The 22696-nt window shown below is 38.1% G+C and overlaps 3 protein-coding genes across 3 annotated transcripts in view; 1 reads left to right on the top strand and 2 right to left on the bottom strand.

The window, feature by feature from the left end:
* MITD1 (microtubule interacting and trafficking domain containing 1) overlaps positions 1-4297 on the bottom strand; it is an 8173-nt gene extending 3876 nt beyond the window's left edge. Inside the window, exons 1-4 of the mRNA XM_015831453.1 lie at positions 4012-4297; positions 2054-2155; positions 1830-1966; positions 1663-1749 (exon numbers count right to left, since the gene is read on the bottom strand). Of these exons, the coding sequence (XP_015686939.1) occupies positions 1663-1749; positions 1830-1966; positions 2054-2155; positions 4012-4135 (450 nt within the window). The 5' untranslated portion in view covers positions 4136-4297. The remainder of the gene's footprint in view (positions 1-1662; positions 1750-1829; positions 1967-2053; positions 2156-4011) is intronic.
* A 192-nt stretch (positions 4298-4489) lies between these two features.
* Positions 4490-8926, top strand: MRPL30 (mitochondrial ribosomal protein L30). Its single transcript, XM_015831459.1, has 5 exons — positions 4490-4646; positions 5110-5187; positions 5807-5953; positions 8380-8453; positions 8544-8926. Exons 1-5 carry the CDS (start codon positions 4611-4613, stop codon positions 8680-8682), a joined length of 474 nt encoding a protein of 157 aa, XP_015686945.1. The 5' UTR covers positions 4490-4610; the 3' UTR covers positions 8683-8926.
* Positions 8927-13776: 4850 nt separating this feature from the next.
* Positions 13777-18294, bottom strand: LOC107302505 (lysozyme g). Its single transcript, XM_015831620.2, has 5 exons — positions 18184-18294; positions 16954-17043; positions 15410-15606; positions 14939-15077; positions 13777-14064 (listed from the first exon to the last, which is right to left on the bottom strand). The coding sequence occupies exons 1-5, from the start codon at positions 18260-18262 to the stop codon at positions 13931-13933; spliced, it is 639 nt and encodes a 212-aa protein (XP_015687106.1). The 5' UTR covers positions 18263-18294; the 3' UTR covers positions 13777-13930.
* Positions 18295-22696: the final 4402 nt, after the last annotated feature.

Raw genomic sequence — 22696 nt, forward strand, 5'->3', positions numbered from 1 at the left:
AACTGGACACGGAACCACTGATTGGTTCAAAATTGGGAAAGGAGTCCGGCAAGGCTGTATACTGTCGCCCTGCCTATTTAACTTATATGCAGAGCACATCATGAGAAAGGCAGGGCTAGATGAATCAAAAGTTGGAATTAAGATTGCCGGGAGAAATATCAACAACCTAAGATATGCAGATGATACCACTCTAATGGCAAAAAGTTAAGAGGAACTAAAGAGCCTCTTGATGCGGGTGAAGAAGGAGAGTGCAAAAGTTGGCTTGAAACTCAACATTAAGAAAACCAAAATCATGGCATCCGGCCCTCTCAATTCCTGGCAAGTAGATGGGGAAGAAATGGAGGTAGTGACAGATTTTATTTTCCTGGGCTCCAAAATCACCTCAGATGGGGACTGCAGCCAAGAAATTAAAAAGACGCTTGCTCCTGGGGAGGAAAGCTATGGCAAATCTAGACAGCATACTAAAAAGCAGAGACATCACCCTGCCAACAAAAGTGCGTATAGTCAAGGCCATGGTTTTCCCAGTTGCAATGTATGGATATGAAATTTGGACCATAAGAAAGGCTAAGCAACAAAGAATTGAGGCCTTTGAACTATGGTGTTGGAGAAGACTCCTGCGAGTCCCTTGGACTGCAAGGCGTTCAAACCGGTCAGTCCTAGAAGAGATCAACCCCGACTGCTCTTTAGAAGGCCAGATCCTGAAGTTGAAACTCAAATACTTTGGCCACCTAATGCGAAGGAAGGACTCACTGGAGAAGGGCCTAATGCTGGGAAAGATTGAGGGCAATAGAAGAAGGGGACGACAGAGAATGAGGTGGCTGGATGGAGTCACTGAAGCAGTAGGCGTGAACTTAAATGGAAGATGGTAGAGGACAGGAAGACCTGGAGGAACGTCCATGGGGTCGTGATGGGTCGGACACGACTTCGCAATTAACAACAACAACAACAAAGAAAACCCTGATTCCATGACACAGAAGCCATACATAAAAACATAGAAACAATAGGCCTCAGAGGCTAGTGGAAAAGCCAGAGGAAGATTTCCCCTCTCTGATTCTGACATCTCCTACTATACAATACAGATTTTCAGAGTAAATAATTTGTAAAGCACTAATACAAAATATAATATTAGAAATGGTAGTAAAACTGTATCTCAGCAGTAGGGGATAAACCTAGATGCAAAAGATACGTAATAAAACTTTTTGACATTTCCTGTAGATATTGGAAAGAAACTTTGAGGAACTATTACAATAAACATACAAAATTTTGAGCCAAAAACAATAATTTGATTCAATATCTTCCATTTTTTTCTAATTATCAACTTAAAATTGATATTATCTTACTGTAAAACATACCTACATTTAGCTTTTTTTAAACTATTCTTACCCAAAGCAAAACTAACTCCCATTAATATAAAGTATTTAATTTTAATGCAAGTGATAGCAGTCTTTTTCATCCACAAATTGATTTTTCCATCAATTGCTTTTCTGACCCAAAATGTGATAGAAAGAAAATATTATTTACAGAATGAAAATTCTTTTCTGTATTCTAATCATGGTGATCACAATAATACTTCCATTCAGCTGAGTAAAAGGACATTCATGCAATCCTAAATATAAATAATTCTTACTAAATTTTGTAATATGATTAGTCATAAATACTTACTTCTTCATGAGAGGTAAGAAGGTGTATAGTTTTCATTCTGCATGGTCCTTTAACAAGCATTTCACAGAATCTTAAGAAGTTGTACAACTATAGAAAATTAAATAAGATTAATTTTTCAGATGGAAAAGGGCAAAATGTCTTGATTAATTGCAGCAGTGCTATCTCACCTGATGGACTTGGCGAATGTAAGGATCCTCAACCCAAACCTCTGTAACAGTTTCATTTAGATACTCTTGGAACAATTTTTCATAGCTGAATCCTTTGCTATTCTCTTCAATTTTTATTTGTTTGTGGTATTTCCCATCTAAGCACAAGAGCAAACTTTCACTAAGCATCCCACTTCATTACAGTTATGGCTGAATTAAAAAGACCTTCCATTATAACTTCATACCTTCTTTTTCCTTCATAACATATTTTTTAATTGTTTCCGCTCTGTTCATGTAATCTGATATTTTGTTTCTGTAGTAAGCCTTTTTCTTCTCATCTTTTGTAGCTGCAAACAGAAGACATGAAAGAAATGAAAAATGGAAAAAGAATACCTATACCTATACTGCCCACGCCCCTTTTTCTAGGCAGCTGAAAGAACAGGTAGTCCTTAACTTACGACTACAATAGGGGCCAGAATTTCCAATGTAAATCATTGTAGTCATACGAGTGGGACATGATTCTACAACAAATATTTACAGGGGTCATCAAGCGAATCCAGCTTCCTCAATGGGCATGTCCATTGGCAAAAAAAGTTGCAAATTGCAATAACAAAGAAGTTACAAGAAGCTGCAATTGGCTGTAAATGCAAGCTGTAACCAAGTGCCTGATTTGCAATTATGTGACTGTGGGTGTGATGTGATGGTCACCACAAATGCAAGTACAGGTCGTAAGGCCACTGAAACTTTACAGCGGTCGTCCGCATATGACCATTTAACAATGGTTAAATGAATGGGCACAAGTAAGGAATCTGAATGTGTTCTGAGATCTTATTAAGAAAATATTGTGATTAGTATACTTTCTAAAAATGTATAATAGAAGCCTTTTTCTTCAGAGGGATTTATGTTCTCGGCATTTAATTATGGCTGTTTGGAGTTGAACTGCACAGCCCATCAACAAAGCACCTTGCTTTTCTTCTCTAACTCAAACTCCACAGTGTCCCACAGTGTTGTGGAACACTGCAGAGCTCAGGTTAGGAAAGGACAGCATGCCATTCCATTGATGGGCCATGCAGTATGATTGCGGAAGCAGCCTCTATTTTCCAAGTGGCTGTATTGAATTGCAGCCACTCAGAAAATGGCAGCTGCTTCTGGAATTGCACCACACAGTCCAGCAATGGAGCAGCTTACTTTACTTCCCTAACCTGAGCTCTGAACCTCTTTGAAAGGTAAGTGTGTGATGGCTGACACTGAGTAAGGAGGGTGTGGGCCCCAGTGGTACAGGAAGCAGGCTCAAGGCCTGCAGGGATTCTGAAGGTTAGAAAGTGAAGCATGGGATACCTCAGGGAGTAGGGGAGGCTTTGGGAGACCCAGGACAGGTCCCGCACTAGGCCTCCCCTGGAGTACCCTATGCTTCATTTAAAGACCACATTGGGAAGGCTGTAGGATTCAATGGAAACTTAATGCAAATTTTCGAAGATGAAATAATAGTCTGAAATCAGAATCTAGAAGTACTTTATAGAAAAGCCTTCCATCTCTGAAACTTTTCCTTAACTTGCATTTAGTTTGAAACCTTTCCCAATGCTTTCAGGTAGCTAATTAAAATTCATTAGAGCCAGAATGGGGACTCACGGAACATTATTTTTCTGCTTAAAAATTACACCATCTGAATTTATTTGAATTAATCATTATGCTACAGTTATTTCCCATTATATTTTACAAAATTTACAACTATGGAAGCAAACATATCTGTGACTGGGGGGATGTTAAAATGATAACACATTGACGAGAATATTATTTCTAGTGAAACCAGAATCAGGAAAGGGATCAATCCCAGCATAAGCATATTACAAATTTACAATCAGAATGACTTAAACAGGGTGCAGGGAGTGGACCATCTGCCGAATTAGAGGTTCCTAAACAAATACAGGGCAAAAATATTTTAATGAAGCCCAGTTCTACAGGTGGTGAGAGTACACCTTTTGCATTAAATCCTGCAATTTTTTAAAATACTAGGCAAGGGGAACAGATCAAATGCAGGTCTTCTCCCTTCGGTGATAAAGATCCCTTATAATTAGGATTACCGCGTTCATATGCAATCCATCTCTGGGCATGCTCAAGGCAAACAAAATTCTTTTTTCGACTTACTGAGTCGGAAATGTGGCACCGCACTCCTTGTTCTGGGGTAGCAAGACAAAACTCTCACCTTTTAGCACACTAAGGAGGAGATCGATCCCTTCCTGGAAGCAAATCAGCGACTCCTGAAAACGCGAAGCCGAATCCAGCTCCAGCGCCCGCTTCAGCACGGCGGCCGCCGCCGAATCCTCCATATCAATCAGCCAGCGATGCCCGGCACGAGTCACGAGACTTTCCTCTGCGGAGGACCGGGATCTCCTCCTCCTCTGCCGCCGCTGCCCCAAATGCAATAGCCAGACCACAACGCGGAAAATCTGCAAAAGCGAAGACGTCCATCTAATCCAAAAAGCAAAATAGAAACCAGGCGGAGTTACCCGGCCCCTTTCTGCTCACGTGCTTTGTAAGAACTGGAAAGTAAAAGCTTAGAAAGGCCTAAAGCAGTGTTTCTCAACCTTGACAATTTTAAGGCATGTGGACTTCAACTCCCAGAATTCCACAGCCAGCAATGCTGGCTGTGGAATTCTGGGAGTTGAAGTCCACATGCCTTAAAATTGTCAAGGTTGAGAAACACTGGCCTAAAGCTAAGTCTCCGGCCCTTCTCTTCTCGTGGTTGCGGAGGAGGAGACTTTGCACGTCTCTTTTCGCGAGAAGGCGAATCGGCTGCATAAGATGGCAGCGTGGAGGTGTTATGTATCCGCTTGGCAGGTGAGAAGTCTGGAAATGATTAAAGGATTTCTGTAAATTTCACATAGCTGTTTTATCAGGAAGAGGATTGCATCAAGTTGCAGAAATCCTTTTATGTTGCTGAACGATCTTGCTGGAGCTGAATAAAGCATACCTTAGTTCTTAAATGTGTTTTTAATTAGAGACCCCAATTCTGGAGAAAATTGATGCCGTGGGTATTAGGAAGCGTTCGGGTACTTTTTACTTTGTAAACTATTTATACTTTCCAATTAGCTGATTTAAATACCAGGCTGGTATATCATGTGCTTCCTGTGAACCTCTGATGCTTTTGGTTTTCCGGGAATATAAAATGATAGCTTCTTAGAGTTAATATATGTGCACATGCATTTTGTCATTGATTTATTTGAAACCTTGATATATTTGACTCTTATGTATTAAGCTCTGAAGTATTACATTGTTCTCTCCTTTGTTTCTTATACTGCAGAATCTGACAAAAAGCGAACCAATCCCTTGGAGAATATGGATTAGGCAGAAATTTACAAGGTCTCGAATTCCAGAATCAGTAAGCCTTGGGTTAAAACAATAATTAAACATTACAATTACAAATTAAAATAGAATTACAAATGAAAACAGTCAAAATATGTTCTTTACTACATAAAATCTCTTGTAAAAATAATGTGAATTCACCTTTGTACTTTTAAAATTGAATTATGAAGGTCTGAGTTTAACTTGCCTTTGTTTCTGATGTACCTTACAAGGGCTGTAGAATCTATACTTAGCCATTATTTTATTTCACCTAGTTTCTTGCTAATTAATACCTCCTCTTCGTAGCTTTCTCTTCTGCAGAGGTAACTGATAGAGTATTCAAAAAAATGACTCTATTACTCACTCTTGCTGTAGTCTCTTCAATCACATGTAACCCAATTACTTGCCAGTAAATAATAAATTGTGATAGAAGAGGAATGAAACTCCTACTTTAAATATAGAAAGCTAAAGACAACTTTAAACTGCCTCTTTGATATCTGGAATGAAATGAGGGCAATAGCTAGATAGTAAGCTGTTAAAAATGATTATTTGGGCATCTTGTGTCATGATTAGAGAAATATGAAGATAAGCCCCAGAACTCATTAATAACTAATTTTACTTATTGTATTGGTTAATGAGAGTTTAATCTCTTTTAGGTATTTCAACCACGACCTGGTGATCATGAAAAATATGGTGGTAATCCAGAAGAGCCTCATAAACTACACTTTATCACCAGGATCAGAAGTGGAAGAAGGCGTCCTTATTGGGAGAAAGAATTGCTTGAAGAGCTTGGATTAACAAAAGTATGTAACTAATTTGTGGTGTTCAGAGATTTTTTCCCCCCAACTCTAATACTCCTTCATAAATTTCTGTTGTATGAATTGTTTATTCAGAAGTTGTGCTTGTAGAGTTAATAATTTAGACAAAATAGTTGTCTATGACTGGATTTTGAGATATTTGGCCACATACTAAAATAATTTATAGCTGCAACAGCTCCACATCACAACAGGTTATAACACTGATTAAACAGTTGAGTTCATTTTCATTGTAAGGCAGAAGGTAGGTATCAAAAAGAAAAGAGAATCTTGATTTGCAATTGACTATTGACTCCAAATAGCCACAGTGTTTACTTGGCAACAGCTTGGAAATAATCTGCTTCTAATTCTTCTGATTTTTTTTACTTTGCAGTGTAGCCTAAAGTCCTAACTTCTTGTAGTTTTGATAGAAGATAATATTTGTTGCTCAGAGTTGAACTATGGAGTCCTTGGTGCACTCTGAGCTTGGTTGTTTTCCTGCAGATGTTTCATTGCCAAACTAGGTAACATCATCAGCGCTATACAATCCTTATAGTTTCCCCTCCAAATATTAACCAAATCCAACCTTGCGTAGCTTTCAGGCCCTGATTACGTGTTAGCACCCACTGTGCTCAACATTGGCTACTTCTAAGTAAATTGTTATTTTGAGGTGTTCAAGGCAAATTTTGTTATCAGGCTGAGTGATTTTCATCCCAGGTAGCAGTTTGGAAAGAACAGTAAATTATACTAAAATTAAATCCATCTGCAAATAGCATTATTAATTGGGGTTGATTATATCCTGCCAATCACAACATTCTGTCCTTGCCAAATGGTTGCTGTGAGGATTTCTGCCTACCATTCCTCTCTTTCACAGCAGAAAATATCCAAACAATCTCTAGGGATAAGTGCTTCTCTCTAAGTGTCATTTCTCAGAATGAAACATGTTGAACATAGAATGCAGTACCATTGGTATCTCTAGGGCTACCAGATATGGTATACAAGGATCAGATGCCATTAGAGGACAAATTAATTCTGTAGTGCCATCCAGTAGTCTGAATTTTGCAGCTTGGATCTGGAAATCTGCTGCAATAAGAAATAGCTATTCATAGAAATAATAAAAGAAAAGAACATCAAGGCTATTGCTCTTAATTTAGGAGCAAAAAGAGGGGGTTTGATGCTTCCTTCTATTTCAGGTTTTAAGATGTCCTTGCACAACCACTTCAGATCTTTACTTTTGCTTTCATGGAAGCATTTTGATCTCAGTGTTAGAACTGTCAATATCTTCAGGGTCTTACCATTTTAAAATGCAGTAATGGCATGTCAGAAATGTATTTTCTTAAACTATGCAAGTCAGTCTTCACAAGTTTAAAAAAGAAGTTGCTGCCTGGTTACTGAATTAAGTGTAACATGAAACTAAGTAGAATTGAAGTGCTTTTGTTTTTATAACTGATGGGGGAAGAGAGTGAACAAAAAGTATTCTATACAGGTGATTTCTGAGAAGAAGCTTTATTCTTGTGTCACAATGATTACAAATGACAGGCATAACATAGGTTTTCATTCCTCTTGTCTTTAGGAGTCTGGTCATATCACAATCAAAGCAAAGAGTTGTGTGATATACAGATTTAATAATAAATAAGACTAAATCTGTAGGGGCATTCATTTTTTAGGTATTATCTTATGTTCATCATTAAAGAAAAATTTAAGTTCTTGCTTAGCCTTCTCTTCAGTGGGATGTGTACTATAATTGAGACGCACTTCTCTAGCATATAAAACAGTTAAGAAATGGATTGTAAGAGTCAGGACAGTATTTTGCTTCTGAGGACTACATGAGATTGGGAGCAGTCACCTGGGGGTTGCACAGTGGCAGATAGGATGGTGAGATCTGACACAGCAGCTAATATCAGACCTCTTAACAATTCGCCTCTTCACATGTTCTTCTCCACTGCTGAATTAGTACAGAAATCAAGAATGCTTAAGGAGTCTGCATCTGTAAGCAATTATATTTATAGTTAAGTCCTTAAATGCTAAAACAAATGTTAGCTTTACAGGCAGTTCTTGTTTAATGACTGCTGTGTAATAATAATTATTCAAATTAAGTTGGTGATGAAAAAGTATAACTAGTCCTTGCGTTTACAGCCATTGCAGGTCTATAAAACAAAGGAAAGCTGAAGTAAGATCATAATCACACTAACAGTTTTTGTTAGCAACCACTTCTCTTAGTTGTTGATCCCAATGGTGGCCACTAAAGGAAAACTACCTTTAATACTAAACTAGCAAAATCAATTTTAAGATATAATATTTGTTTTAATGTTGCTTAATATTAGTGTCTGCAGTGATTTAATATTTATTAAAATTTAATCAAACTTTATTACAATAGCTGTTCTCACAAATTCACTTCTGTGACGCATGTCTGATGAGCTTTGTATCACCTACAGAGATTTGATCCAGTGGTGCTTAAAAACATCCCTTCTGTGAATGCAAAACTGAAAGTCATTAAACACCTAATAAGGTTGGTAATTCTTCTCATCAGCAATATTTTGAAATTGCTTTCGTGTAAAAACACTAATAGGTTGTTATCCCCTTCTCTTTTTGACTATAGAATAAAACCATTAAAACTGCCTTATGGAATTCCAACTGAAGATGAAATACCTGATACCTATCTTAACAAGGTCACAGGTGAACTGATAGTTTGTCGCCACCTAAAAGAAGTGGAAAAGAACACATCTGATTCTTCATAATAATGTATTAATACTTTCTATAATAAATGTTATATTAAGTTGGGAATTGCATTACTGTAATTGACATTTGGGGGCATAATATGTATGTTCATTTAGAACAATTTCTCTAGACTTAACTGCCTTCTCATAAAATTAGATAGCATTATTACTAAGAAGATAAAAACATTTTTCTGGTATTTGGACATAATTTCTACTTAAACTGTTTGGCTATTGTAAATGTGACAGTATAAATAATAGCAAATACACTTCAACAGCGTTTGAGATATATTTTGGTATCCACAAAGTTTACAGAAGGCTGCAACTATTAATAAAAATTGAATTTCTGTGACTATAATAATAGGTCATCCAGTCCAACCCCCTGCTCACCACTTCAGACAAATGGCTGTCCAGTCTCTTCTTAAAAACTTCCAATGTTGGAGCATTCACAGCTTCTGGAGGCAGATTGTTCCACTGATTAATTGTTCTAACTGTCAGAAAATTTCTCCTTGGTTCTAGGTTGCTTCTCTCTTTGGTTAGTTTCCATCTGTTGCTTCTTGTCCTACCTTCAGGTGCCTTGGAGAATAGCTTGACTCCCTCCTCTTTGTGGCAGCCCTGAGATATTGGAACACTGCTATCATGTCACCCCCTCGTCCTTCTCTTCATTAGACTAGACATACCCAATTCCAGCAACCGTTCCTTATACGTTTTAGCCTCCAGTCCCCTGATCATCTTTGTTGCTCTTCTCTGTACTCTTTCTAGAGTCTCAACATCTTTTTTACATCGTGGTGACCAAACCTGGATGCAGTATTCCAAGTGGCCTTACCAAGGCATTGTAAAGTGGTATTAACACTTCACTTGCTCTTGATTCTATCCCTCTATTAATGCAGCTTAGCACTGTGTTGGCTTTTTTGGCAGCTGCAGCACACTGCTGACTCATATGTAAGATCCAAGATCCCTCTCCCAGTTGCTCCTATTGAGCAAGGTACCACCTATACCAGTGGTGGCGAACCTATGGCACGCATGCCAGAGGCGGCACTCGGAGCCCTCTCTGTGGGCACACAGATGATGCTGCAGGGTGCGGGGGGAGGGCATGGCCACCATGGTGCTCTGGGCCGCCTGGGCGATCGGCGGGTCGTGGAGGCGGTAAGTGGCCCTGCGGGCAGGTGGGGGTGGAGCAGGTTGGGCAGAGTGGGCGGGACATGGTGGAGTGGGGGCAGTTTTGGGGCACTCAGTCTCTAAAAGGTTCGCCATCACTGACCTATACTATACCTGTGCATTTGATTTTTCTTGCCTAAATGTAGAACCTTACTTTTTTCACCATTGAATTTCATTTTGTTAGATAGCGCCCAATGTTCAAGTCTGTCAAGATGCTTCTGTATCTTAAGCCTATCTTCTGAGTGTTGGCTATTCCTGCCAGCTTAGTGTTGTCTGCAAATTTTATGAGTTCCCCATCTATCCCCTCATCCAAATTGTTGATGAAGATGTTGAAGAGCACTGGGCCCAGAACAGAGCCCTGGGGCATTCCACTACACACTCCATGTAGATGCAGTTCCATTGAGGACCACACGCTGAGTACGGCCAATCAGCCAGGTACGAAACCATCTGAAGTCCAAGTAAATTATATCCACAGCATTCCTCTGGTCCACTAATTTTGTCACCTGGTCAAAGAATGCAATAAGATTTGTCTGGCATGATCCGTTTTTGACAAACCCCTGTTGGCTTTTGGTAATGACTTTGTTTGCCTCTAAGTGTTTGCTGATTCGTTGCTTGATTATCTTTTCCAAGATCTTCCCAGGTATTGAGGTCAGGCTGATAGGTCTGTAGTTTCCTGAATCCATTTTTTTTCCTTTTTTGAAGATGGGAACTACATCAGCCCTTTTCCAGTCCTCTGGTAGTTCCCCAGTGCTCCAGGATCTTTGAAAGATATAGTTCAGTGGTTCTGAGATCACATCTGCCAGTTCCTTCAGAACCTTGGGGTGTATGTAGTTCATCTGGTCTTGGTGATTTGAACTCATCTAAGGTGGACAGGTGATCACTTACCATTTTCTTGCCTATCTTAACTTGTGTTTCTAATCTGTTTTTTAATGGTACTGTTTTTGATAGGTTGGACTGTTTTTTCCCTTTGTGTAAATACGGATGCAAAAACCAAGTTGAGTAGTTCTGCTTTCTCTCTGTTGCTTGTCACCTTCTTGCCACTTTCTCCCACTAGTGGACCAATCATTTTCTTAACTTTTTTCTTGCTTTTTACATGTTGAAAGAAGCTTTTTTGTTATTTTTTACTTTTGTCGCAAGCCTTAGTTCTTTTGAGCTTAGCTTTCCTACCTCCATCTTTGCAGGCTCAGGCTATTTGCTGATATTCTGCCTTAGTTATGTGCCCCTCTTTCCACTTTTTATACTTGTCCTTTTTGTCTTTCAATTTATCAGAGAGTTCTTTATGCAGCCATGCTGGTTTCTTTTGAGAGCTGTTATTTTTCTTCTTCATTGGTATTGTGCTAAACTAGGCTTTTATTATCTCACTTTTCAAAATTTCCCAAGCTTCTTGAGTTGTTTTCCCCTTGAGGATTCTCATCCATTGAATCCTTCCCAAGCTCTCTAAGTTTATTGAAATTAGCTCTCTTAAAGTCCAAGACTCTAGTTTGACTGTGTTCTATTGCTTGTGCTTGCATAATGTTGAATTCCAATATTGCATGGTCACTCCCCCCACGAGATTCCTGTGGTTTCAACATCTTCTATAATTTCATCTCTGTTAATGAGAATTAAGTCCAATATGACTGATCCCCTAGTTCCCTTCTCTACTTTTTGGGATACAAAGTTGTCTGCTAGGTTTGCCAGGAACCTGTTTGATCTTCCACTTGGTGCAGAGTTTGTGTCCCAGTTGATGTCAGGGTAGTTAAAGTCCCCCATTACTATTGTGATGTGCTTCCTACATACCTTAGTTAACTGACTAGCAAAAAGTTCATCTATTACCTCTGGTTGGTTGGGTGGCCTATAGTATACACCTATGGCAATGTCATTTTCCCCCCTTTTATATTGACCCAAATGCATTCAAGATAGTTTTCATCATTGTTGTGCTCTATTTCTGTAGAGATGTAGTTATTTCTTATATAGAAAGCAACTCCACCTCCTCTTTTATTTGGTCTGTTTCTTTTAAATAATTTAAATCCCTCTAGCTGTGTGTTCCATTTATGGGTCTCATCCCACCAAGTTTCCGTAATGGTAACAATATCCTATCTGCCCTCATTTATCTGAATTTCTAATTCACCCTGTTTGTTGCTCATGCTCTATACGTTGGTGTATAGACATTTGAGTCCTTTATGACTAACTCTGTGTTTATTTTCTACATAACCTGTGTGCTGCCTGAGTGCCCCTATTTTCTTACCACTATTGATTAAATTAATTTGAATCTGTTTCATGGCCATTGTTAGTCATATAAAAGTTGATTTATAAGGTATGTAATTGTGAATAACATACAAACATGCAACATTTCTCAATAAATTGATTGTCATCATCAGGCAGATACAGTCAATGGTCAGTTAATTATAAATAGGCCACATGATTGGTCCATCATTTTCATATTTTTTTTCAAAAATAACTATGAATTCTTTGCAGTAATCTTACCTCTATTTTTTTTTTAGTATTTCTATTTTGATTGTTTGAGGATCTTCCTTTTGTAACTGACTTTTCAGGAGGCAGCCTGCAGCCAGATTTGCTCCTACTGGAGTTCAGGCAGATGTATTTCTGTATCTTGTTTTATGTGAGCAATTCACTTGCAAGTATTTATATTTTTCCCCCTTTCATTTGGGGAACTTTTCCATTTTCAGACAGAAGTCATCTTAAATACTGTATATGAATGGTGATCTTGTTCTTGTACCCTGGCATGTACCAAATTTTACTTATATCATTTCTGGTTCGTCAGCATTTCAGCTGAACTGTTTTGTTTGGAAAATCCTCATATGTTTAAAGAGATCTGATTCTCCTGACATTCATATTACCTTTCTTTAAATTAACATAATTTTGTAGACTTTTTTAGTTTTATGGGAAATATGAATGTGATTGCTTCCTGGACAATTTATATACTGTTTCTCTGCCAGGAAATCCATACTTAACAGCTTTTAAAGTGTTAAAATTAAAGCATGAATGAAGGTCTATTTAGAACATATTTTCAGGTCTGCACTTGTTTGTTTCACAGTACATACAGAACGAAGTAGTCCAGAAATAATGTAGCATATTTCTAATTCATTAGTCAAATTTTAAGTCTCTTTCTAGATCTAATGTACTACTTTGAATTAATTTTTTTGTCCCCTCATGTGTTAGTTCTATGAATCAATCAGTAATAATTGATTGATTGATCACATCAGGGAAAACTGTTATGTGTTGAATATACATTTACCCAGTCTATGTAGATAATGGAAATTACCCATTACTAAAACATTTGCTTTGGATTTCTGTCTGATTTTTTTTTCCAACCCAAGATGATCTGAGCAATTCACTTCAACAAGCTAATAGTATGTTTGTGATGCTAACTTACTTTCAGGAACTTTCATTATATTCCCAGTGTAATGTTATGAGTTCACGGAATTCAGGCCAGTTTGTACATGCAATTTAGTTGGACTCCAAAAGGAGGAGCAACATTAGACAAGTTGCAGCTAGCTTATAGCTAATAGTGACTCTATGGAGAAGTCCATTTTGACTGTCTACAAAAAGCAGTATTCCCTTGGATTTCGGTTAATGCCCAATCCTTCAAAACTAGGCCTTTCAGGTTTCCCAGCTTGGCTTAGAGCCTGTGGGAATATAAAATCCTATGCACAAGTAGGCCTCCACAGATGACATAAGTGTTTTTCTTTGGAGCCTTTGGCTTATTCCATTGGTTGTCACATTCTTTTATACATTCATTGTGCAGTTTTATGCTGTTCTAACCGCGTGATTGAAAATATTTTCACATCTTTCCCCAGTTCACCACTAAGGATGAATCACCTTACTTACACTAGATGCTGTAGTGTAGATGAGTCCTGTTGGTTTTCCTCCATAGACTAAAGTTAAAAGGATATAATAGTGTGGTGGAACAAAGAGTGGGAAAGAAGAAAGTCTCATAATGGGAATAAAAGCCTGTTTGTACGAAATGTGATTGCAACCATAAAATAGCAATATTGCTTTATTTTCTGCAGAAGTTGGCACAACTTTATTTTTGTAGAATTTAGCAAATAGATATTGCTAATTTTACATAAAAAATGGGATAAGGATGAAATGACAGCATCTTTGTTCTAGATTTTTAATATCCATTTGTTTTGTAAAACTTGGCTCTTGCAACAACGTCATTGGCATAGTCATTCTTTGTAGTGCCTACGTCCATTCGCTCATAGCTTTGGACATTTTTAGGTCCTGCATTGTATGCTGAAATTCCACCTATCATTTAAAAAGTGAATGGACAAATAAAAGTTACATTAAGAACATAATGCAGGCATTCTTCAAGTGCTAAGACAAATTGTAAATTGAATCTAGATTGGATTAACCATACTCCTGATACAAAATAAGTTAAATAGTTGATTAGAGATAAACCACGGTATTAAGAACAAAAGATTTTTTTCTTTCTACTTAGTAGAAGTAAGTAAAAGTTTTGGAATAATTTTGCCTGCGATAGTCTACAAACATGCTTTTGAAGGGCTTTTTCAATTTATATACTCATAAGATTACTCCTTTAAAGTTTTTTTAAAGGATGCTTCTAACAATACATAATTTCTATTCTTATCAGAAAGTTAAGCAGAGGTTTTATTTAAATATACTAGAAGTTGGGAAATAATATCTTTTGCAATTAACGTATCATGAAACATAACATTTCTAACATTCTGCTTTTATACAGGTAGTCCTTGACTTATGACTATTTATTCAGGGACCGTTCAAAGTTACGATGATACTAAATGAAGGGACATATGACCTGTACTCAAGAGTTATAGTTGCTGCAGTACTTCTATAGTCATGTGATGAAACTTCAGATGTTTGGCAATTAACCTGCCCTACAAATGACTGCTGGGAAACTGCAACTGGTTGGGCAATAATAAAATAATAAAAAAGGATTGGTTGGAAACAAAAACTATTATATCATAAATGAATGCAAATATTTCCCTTCTAAAGATCTCATCTTTGGCTGAGATTTTCCATTTTCTTCTCCAAACTAGAGAACCATTATCACATGGTATACTGAGTCACATGGAAAAATGATGTGAAGGATCTGGACATAAAAAAGATTCTATGTAGATTTTAGTAGAATGATGTTTCATACCTTTGAGCTGCTGTTCGTTTGTCCATAATGGATTTTTTTTTTTAATCTCGTCTATCATGCTACAGAGAATGAGAGTAGCATGATTAATGTGTTCCTCACTGTCCCAGGTGCCAACTAGTTTATGATATCTTTTATCCACCTGAAAAATGATGAAATTGCTTTTGATTATTCTGTAATAATTATTGCTATGATTATATTATGTCAGGATAGTTTAATTACTTTACAAGCTAATAATTAAAAAATACAGATCAGTTACCAAAAGCGATGTACAGTCAGAATACGGGAAAGATACTATAAAGAGAGGGGGCAAAGAGTGTATGTAGGGAGAAATGGAAAAACCTTCCATTATACAAGGCTATATTTTGCTTGGGGACAATTATAATCATCTTATAATTACTCCAGGATAGTTTTGCTTAGAGTTGTTGAACATTGGGCACTGTGAGTTTCTTAATTTATAACAAAAGTCTTTACCTGCATTAATCCAAATCCATTTCCATGGTCACCCCAACCATCTTCTAGGATAGTTCCAGCATGTGATTCTCGAGACATAATAGCAGCAATCACAGCAGCATCAATATTTGTTTTTTCACTGACACGCTTAATCTTCATTTTATATTTCTCTAAATTGTTTAGATCTCTCCTTGCAATTATTTTTGAAGCTTCAACCCCTTGCAGAGAGAAAACAAACAAACATGAGAAATGTGCTTCTGATTAAAAATAACAATTGGAATTAAACTAAACAGAACAGCTATCTTTTCGCTGTTACAGTATGTTTAAGGATTTGATCAAATAGGAAACCCATCTCCATTATAATGGTCAATGTGTCACTGACGGCTACTATTGATGAGTTTATCAGTAACTTTGTTAAAAATTCTCGTTTCTGGAAAACTAAAGTGCTTCATGGACATAGCCATTGCTTTCTTAAAAAAAAAAAATATTTTCACTTTCTCAATCGAATCCACATTTCCAGCAACATTCCATTCTAGCATCTGAATTAACTACATTAGAAGCTGTTTTTGAAATTAAAGTAAATGCTGCTACCTAGATGAGCATCAAAGAAAACCTAGAACTGATAGTGTTATCTAGTTGGGTAATGAAACAACCAAGCCTATACATCAAGGACACCATGGCCAATTTAGTGTAATGGTTAGGCTAGAAACTGGAAGACCATAAATTCTAGTCCTGCCTTAGACATCAAGTCTGCTGGGTGACCTTGAGCGACTCTTAGCCTTAGAAAGAAGCAGTGGTGGGATTTAGCTGGTTCGCACCAGTTCTGCAGAACCGGTAGCTAATTTTTTGCTGACTTTGGAGAACCGGCTAAAGCCCTAGCCCTTTTTCGCCCGCTTCCAGAAGTCCGTTCTGAGATGGGGAGGCCTCCCAGGCCCAGAATGGCTCACTGGAAGTGCGTGGACACCACTTCCAGAAGTCCGTTCTGGGCCTCGGAGGCCCAGACCCAGAACAGACTTCCAGAAGCAGTATCCACGCACAGAACTGGTTATTCAGGAATTTGAATCCCACCACTGGAAAGAAGGCAAGACAAACCACTTTCAAATTCTTGCCAAGAAAACTGTAGGGATTTAGACTTGAAGGTACACAAAGAAAAGAATAAAAGCAAGAGGATAAAAGCAAGCAAGCAGAAGTAATGTTCAGAAATCATAGCAAGGACTACAGAATGAAGCACAGTGAAGATGTAACAGTAAATGCCAAAGAAAAGGCCTCTCAATTCTCATTCTTAAGAGGAGACAGAAACCCTTACTTGTTTAAGAATATAGGTCTATTGCTGTAGGAATATAATTGTGCAATTATATATATTGTTATAAAGCAAATTAATCACTGTGTTTAAGCAATTTGCATAGTTGCAATGAACATCTTTTTTTTCAAAGAAGAAGAAAAGGAACATACAGACTTAAGCACAGTTAGTTACACATTGAACAGAAAAGAGAATAAACATTTACATCACATCAATGTTGACAACATTATACATATATTCCAACATAGATTATAGTTAATCTTACCCCCAAAATCCAAGCCTTCTTGTTTTCCAGTTTCAAGAGAAGCTCCAGTGGTATCCACATCCATTATGTTACCGTAATAAGAAGAATGAGCTGTTATAGAGGCATTAAATTACTGTCTGGTCACAAAATGTATTAGGCAATCTATTGCAAAGAAATTCTGTTTTGCGTTATCTGAAGCTGGCAATAATCATCATCATAATGTCCTGATCTAAATAAGAAGTACGGTATATATTCTATTATAACTCTTGTGTCTGTAACCTTTAACTGGATGAAATGAGGCAGCATAAAACAATTTTTTTTGAATCAAGGTATCTCAAATGGGCTAACTTACAGGATATATGACCTAACTTTGACTATACAGTTCAACATGGAGTACTTTCAAAGGAGAAACCTCTCCGAATATCTCCCTGAATTTCTAAAAGCTTTTCAAATACATTAGAAGCTCTGCCATTGGGGAAGACACTGAGACTTCTGGTAAAGAAATAATTCTGAAACAATGATCTAAAGCATCACAGGTTCTCTAGTTTCAACTATAAGCATACACCAGTCGTTTAGAAGAATGCTTCTGAAAAGATGTATTACTATAATGCTACCTCCGTCACTAAGCTGATCAGCAAAATAGCCCATATTATACATATAAATAATTGTACTTTATGTTTAGAAAGGAAAATTAAAATAGGAATATCTTCATTCGACTTGTTCTGTCTAGCCCATTAATTCAGTGGAATGGACATGAATTAGGCCAGCTTCATAGCCAGTATAGTTTTTCTACTAATTTGGGGAATTATCAGAAAACCTGGAGATAAGGTTGGATCCTGCAGATTGAAGCCTGATGGGATTCAGCATGACTTAATTTCACCTTCTTGACAGGGAGAGCATGGATGTTGGAGTACTGAAAGCTGTAAAAAATATCCTTTTCCATGAACTGAACCATTTTCCAACCCAGTAAGGGAGATTCACTTTATGCTACTGCTCCCTGTTACTTGGATTGCTAGGAATCATAACACTGCACTCAGTCTAAATTAAGAAGAAGGGGGTGGGGGGACCTTAAAAGAAAGAAGCAAAAATACTAGTGCTCTACTAGGCCCAAGATTAGCTATTAAAGCACACAACTTTATAAATACTTTTGGCAAAATTAGACCGCAACATTTAGCACACAAATGACTAGCTCTTTTGTAACCCTCACCCTGACCACTGCCTACCAACAGTTACATATTTTATAATAAATACCTTCCATGATTCTCTGATCTCTATAGTCACTTTCGATTCTGTGTTGAACAAAGAAAAGAAGGGCATGTGGTTTCAACATCCTGTTAGTTGATCAAACAGGATGTTAGTTGCAACACTTGGGAAATAACATAATTATATTTCAGGAAAGTACCAAATCAAAGGGGATTGTCACATACCTGACTGGATTTCTTGGGATAACATCAATCATGTTCATTGTACATTTTTAGTTGCATAGATTTTTTGTTAATGGGACTTATGAATATTTAATTATTTTGAAAATTACTCTGAAAATAGATAGTATTTTATTGGAAAGTTTGTCTGGAAGTCAGGCTTATGTCTTTAAACCACTTATTATATAATGATTGTTTTAAGGATTTCTCCAGACTTCAAACTGAATTTGTTTCCATAGCACAGTGGTGGCGAACCTATGGCACACGTGCCAGAGGCGGCACTCAGAGCCCTTTCTGTGGGCACGCGCGCCGCTGCTGCCATCAGCTCGCGCAGGTTCATTAGGCCGCTGCTGCCGCCCAGAACAGCAGCCCCACCCAGCACAAAGGAGGCAAAGCGGCCAACTAGAAAGTCAAGTAGAGGTGGTAGAGCACGCCCACACCCAAAGGCCACTCTGAGCAGGGAAAGCCAGATCCCCATCGGCGCCATGGCCCCCCAGTCCCAGCTAGGATTGCGTGCCTCCTCCCATCTATGCTGGGCCTCCTGCCCACCGCCCCACCCGCCAGAGACCCCCTGGATCTTCCCCAACCCTGCCTGGCCCCCGTAGGCATCGCCCCCGCATGAGCAACATCGAGGTGGCCATGCCCACCTCAGCCACGCCCACCCAGTCTGCCATGACAACTGCAGCCATGCCCACCCAGTGGGCCACGGCCCCATGCCCCCCCAAGGGCACCACAATGCTGATGCGGCCCTGGCACTTTGCAATAAATAAGTGGGTTTTGGGTTGTGGTTTGGGCACTCTGTCTCTAAAAGGTTCGCCATCACTGCCATAGCATCTTGAGGTGAGCCAATAATTTTCACTCGTCCTCAACAATTCTTATAGTTTTTTACAGCTGTATATAATAATAATAATAATAATAATAATAATAATAATAATAATAATAATAATAATAATAATAATAATAATAATAATAATAATAATAGAGTTGGAAGAGACCTTGGAAGTCTTCTCGTCCAACCCCCTGCTCAGGCAGGAAACCCTATACCATTTCAGACAAATGGTTGTCCAGTCTCTTCTTAAAAACTTCCAGTGTTGGAGCATTCACAAGTTCTGGATTTATTTCCTTCCACTTCTTGAGGCAGCAAAAGCACTGTCAGATTAAGGTGTACTACAGGTATTCCTCAGTCTATGACCATAATGGAGCCTACCCATTATGATTGCAAGTTTTGACAGTTTTAAGTGAAGCTTCCACATAATTGCATTGCTTAACAATTCTCACACATTCTCCTTGATGCCTGCACTGCAATACCTCCCCACCTCACACATGACCTGCCCCAGGCCTCCAAAGACTTCCCTTATTCCTTGAGGCACACTGTGGTCTGCTTCCCATCCCTCAGGATCCCCACAGGCCTTGGGCCTACTTTCCTACCCACTGGCCTGCAGGGAGGCTGAGGACAGAGTGGCCTGCTCTCAGAGAGATCTACAGTAAAGGAAGTGACCAATAGGTGATGGGAGTGAGGGTGTGGGACCCAGCAGGATAGGAAGCAGGCCCAACGCCTGCACCAACCCAATGGGGCAGGATGGAGGGGAGATAGGTGGGGTGCCCCACTGCAGAGTCCATGCAGTCCAGCAGACTGCAAGTGCCCAAATTTTGTTCGTATGGAGCACTGCAACAGCTGTAACTTCAAAAGTGGGTTGTAAAGAGCTTTTGGGGAGGTCCAATATAACTTTGGTTACCAAGCAACCAGTTTTAAGTCAAGGACTTGTTGAAAGAAAAATTTTCATCAGGGTCCAGTCCAAGCGGGGGATAAACAAAATGGAGACTGCTTTAGAAAAAAGGTTGTAGTTTATTGAAGAGCAGAGCCAGACAGAAAGGTGACTCTGGGAAAGTTGACCACATGTAGTAGAGAATGGTGGGTTTTTATACCTTCTTGAGCTTTTGTTTGGAGTTGTTCCTGTGACATGAACTTTGACCTGAGTCTGAGTGTGCCTTTCTGGTATTCTGATGGTGGTGAGTTAATCCCAAAGGTCATATCCTGCTTCCCTGGGGTTGTGGCTGATGACTATCTCCTTTGTTGGATTTTTTTGGTGTGAGGGATTGTTGATTCTAGGGATCTTTGTCTTTCTAATCCCATCAGCTCCAATCTTCCTGGCTCCAATCTTTCTGACAAGATTATCACATCTGCATTTCTGCAGACCTGGTTTCTGTTTGGGCAGAGAGACTTGGGGGGGGGGGAGGGTTGGTTTCTGCCTTTAAAATCCTTTGGGGAAATATATTCTGCCTTTTTAATATTTCCCAAAATATTTCTTTCTCTGGATTCTTCCCACAGACTAAAGGAAAGATTTAAACTAGACAAAAAAGGCTATGGTTTTGAGCTAGCTAAAAAATGAATTGGAAATCCTACTATGTGGTAATGATGATCATATAATTGCCAAGGTCTATACAATGTTATTAAAATTGAATTTGGAAAGTGAACATATAAAACACTGTATGATCCAGCGGACAAGGAATTTGGGTATAATGTGATGTTTGAACAATGGGAGAATATTTGGATAAAAGGCTTAAAATTCACATTAAATTATAACCTAAAAGAAAGCTTTTACAAAATGATGTATCACTGGTATTTAACACCAGATAAGTTACCGGTATATACAATGTATAAAGGTATTTCAAATGAATGTTGTAAATGTAAAGAAGGGACTTTTTATCATTTATGGTGGAGATGTGATAAGGCAAAGAAATATTGGAGTAGGATTCATATATTAATGCAGAAAATTCTTGAAGTGAACATAAAGATCAAACCAGAAACTTTCCTTCTGGGCCTAATGGAAAGAGAACTGGAAACAAATTGGACCTGTTTTTATATATGGTGACGGCAGCAAGATTGCTCTATGCACAAAAGTGGAAGGATGCCTTGATTTCTACCATGGACAAATGGTTAAAGCTGATGGAATTAGCAGAGATGGCCAAATTGACTTGTGCTGATAAAGAACATAAGTACTTTTGTTTCTACTTGGAAACCGCTTCTGGACTTTGTGCTTGAGGTGGGAAAAAAATGATACTATGATTTTGGGTTTTACCGATTATTAGACTGATTTGCCAATACAGAAATGGCTAGTGCATACTACTATAGAAATGTAAAAAGTTGATGTTTGATTTTAATGTCTGATTTTACCGCAACAGAGTCAGAAATCAATGCCTTTTGTTTCTTCCCCTCCCTTTCTTCACACCTTTTTTGATTTCCCTTTTTCTACTGTTGTCCCCTACTATTTGCTTTTGTATTTTCACATTTTATGTTATAAACGAATAAAACTAATAAAAAAAAGTTTTAAGTCAAGGACTACCTGGATAAGATTTCACTCGTTACCCCTAGCTTGAGTGAACTTCTGCCTGAGTAGATAATCGAAGTAAAATTCCCTGCTGTTTCATGTGAGGGCTATGTCCTTTAAGCAGTTTGTTACCAGGAAATTACATAGACAGGCCTGGTCTAGCTCTCCTTCCTTTTCCTGGAAAGCCTGGCAGCAAAATGGCTGATGGGTTGTTGTTGTTTTAATGGGATGAAATTTATGGTATGCTTTGCATTGTTCTACTCTACCAGGGAGTAGTGCTTTGCTGGTAGTTTTAATGCAGGACAGTTAAGGAGGGCAATTGGTGGATTATTCTGGTTTATTTCTTCTCCTACTAAAAATCACCAGCTGGCAATTAACACCAGTAATTTCTCAGCATCGGAAGGGCTGTATTAGCCTTTTGAGGTAGCATTAACAAAATCTTGTAAAACTAAAAGTATTTCTCCCTTTCTTTCCTTTTACTCTTTGGAAAACTAAGAAGGGTCTCTTAGTTTCCCATACCTTCCCTCCTTTTGTGGAAATAATATTGTTGCTTGAAAAATTATAGGAAAAAGAACTGCACTTTAAATGGAAATTATATAAAAAGCCAATATAGGTGCATGTACAATTATTTGATATAGAAAGTCTTATTTTTATTTAAACCCTTTCAATGAATTATCAAATAATTAAACACAAAGAAATTGGATGACAGTAAACATATCCAAATATGGTTATGAAACAAAAAATGGTTTTAAAGTATATCATTAAAGGCCTAGCCATCATCTTAATGACTGTAAATTTTGAATTACAGGCAAAATATTTGTTAAAATAAAAAAATGGGTGCAACAAGAGCCAGAAATTCTGTACAAAGGTTTGTAGTATTTCTCAAGATAGCTCCTTCCTATTACCTCCTTGAAAATTCATTTGATTTGGTGACGAGTCGGCTTTTATGTGCACTCAGAAAAGCCAGAGTATCATATCAAAGAAAGAGATTTTACTTTTCTTGAATCAATAATC

Source organism: Protobothrops mucrosquamatus, unplaced genomic scaffold (assembly GCF_001527695.2).
Source record: "Protobothrops mucrosquamatus isolate PMUCROS unplaced genomic scaffold, P.Mucros_1.0 scaffold_19, whole genome shotgun sequence".
NCBI classification, from domain to species: Eukaryota; Metazoa; Chordata; class Lepidosauria; order Squamata; family Viperidae; genus Protobothrops; species Protobothrops mucrosquamatus.

Bases quoted from the DNA above. Each gene is read 5' to 3' on its own strand.
- MRPL30 (XM_015831459.1), top strand. From the start codon at position 4,611: ATGGCAGCGTGGAGGTGTTATGTATCCGCTTGGCAG. The intron at 4,647-5,109 runs GTGAGAAGTCTG...CTTATACTGCAG, and splicing joins GTTATGTATCCGCTTGGCAG to AATCTGACAAAAAGCGAACC. The intron at 8,454-8,543 runs GTTGGTAATTCT...TTTTGACTATAG, and splicing joins GTCATTAAACACCTAATAAG to AATAAAACCATTAAAACTGC.
- LOC107302505 (XM_015831620.2), bottom strand. From the start codon at position 18,262: ATGTTGAAACCACATGCCCTTCTTTTCTTTGTTCAACACAGAATCGAA. The intron at 15,607-16,953 runs GTAAGATTAACT...TCTCTCTGCAAG, and splicing joins AGAAGGCTTGGATTTTGGGG to GGGTTGAAGCTTCAAAAATA. The intron at 15,078-15,409 runs GTAAAGACTTTT...ATCATTTTTCAG, and splicing joins ATGGATTTGGATTAATGCAG to GTGGATAAAAGATATCATAA.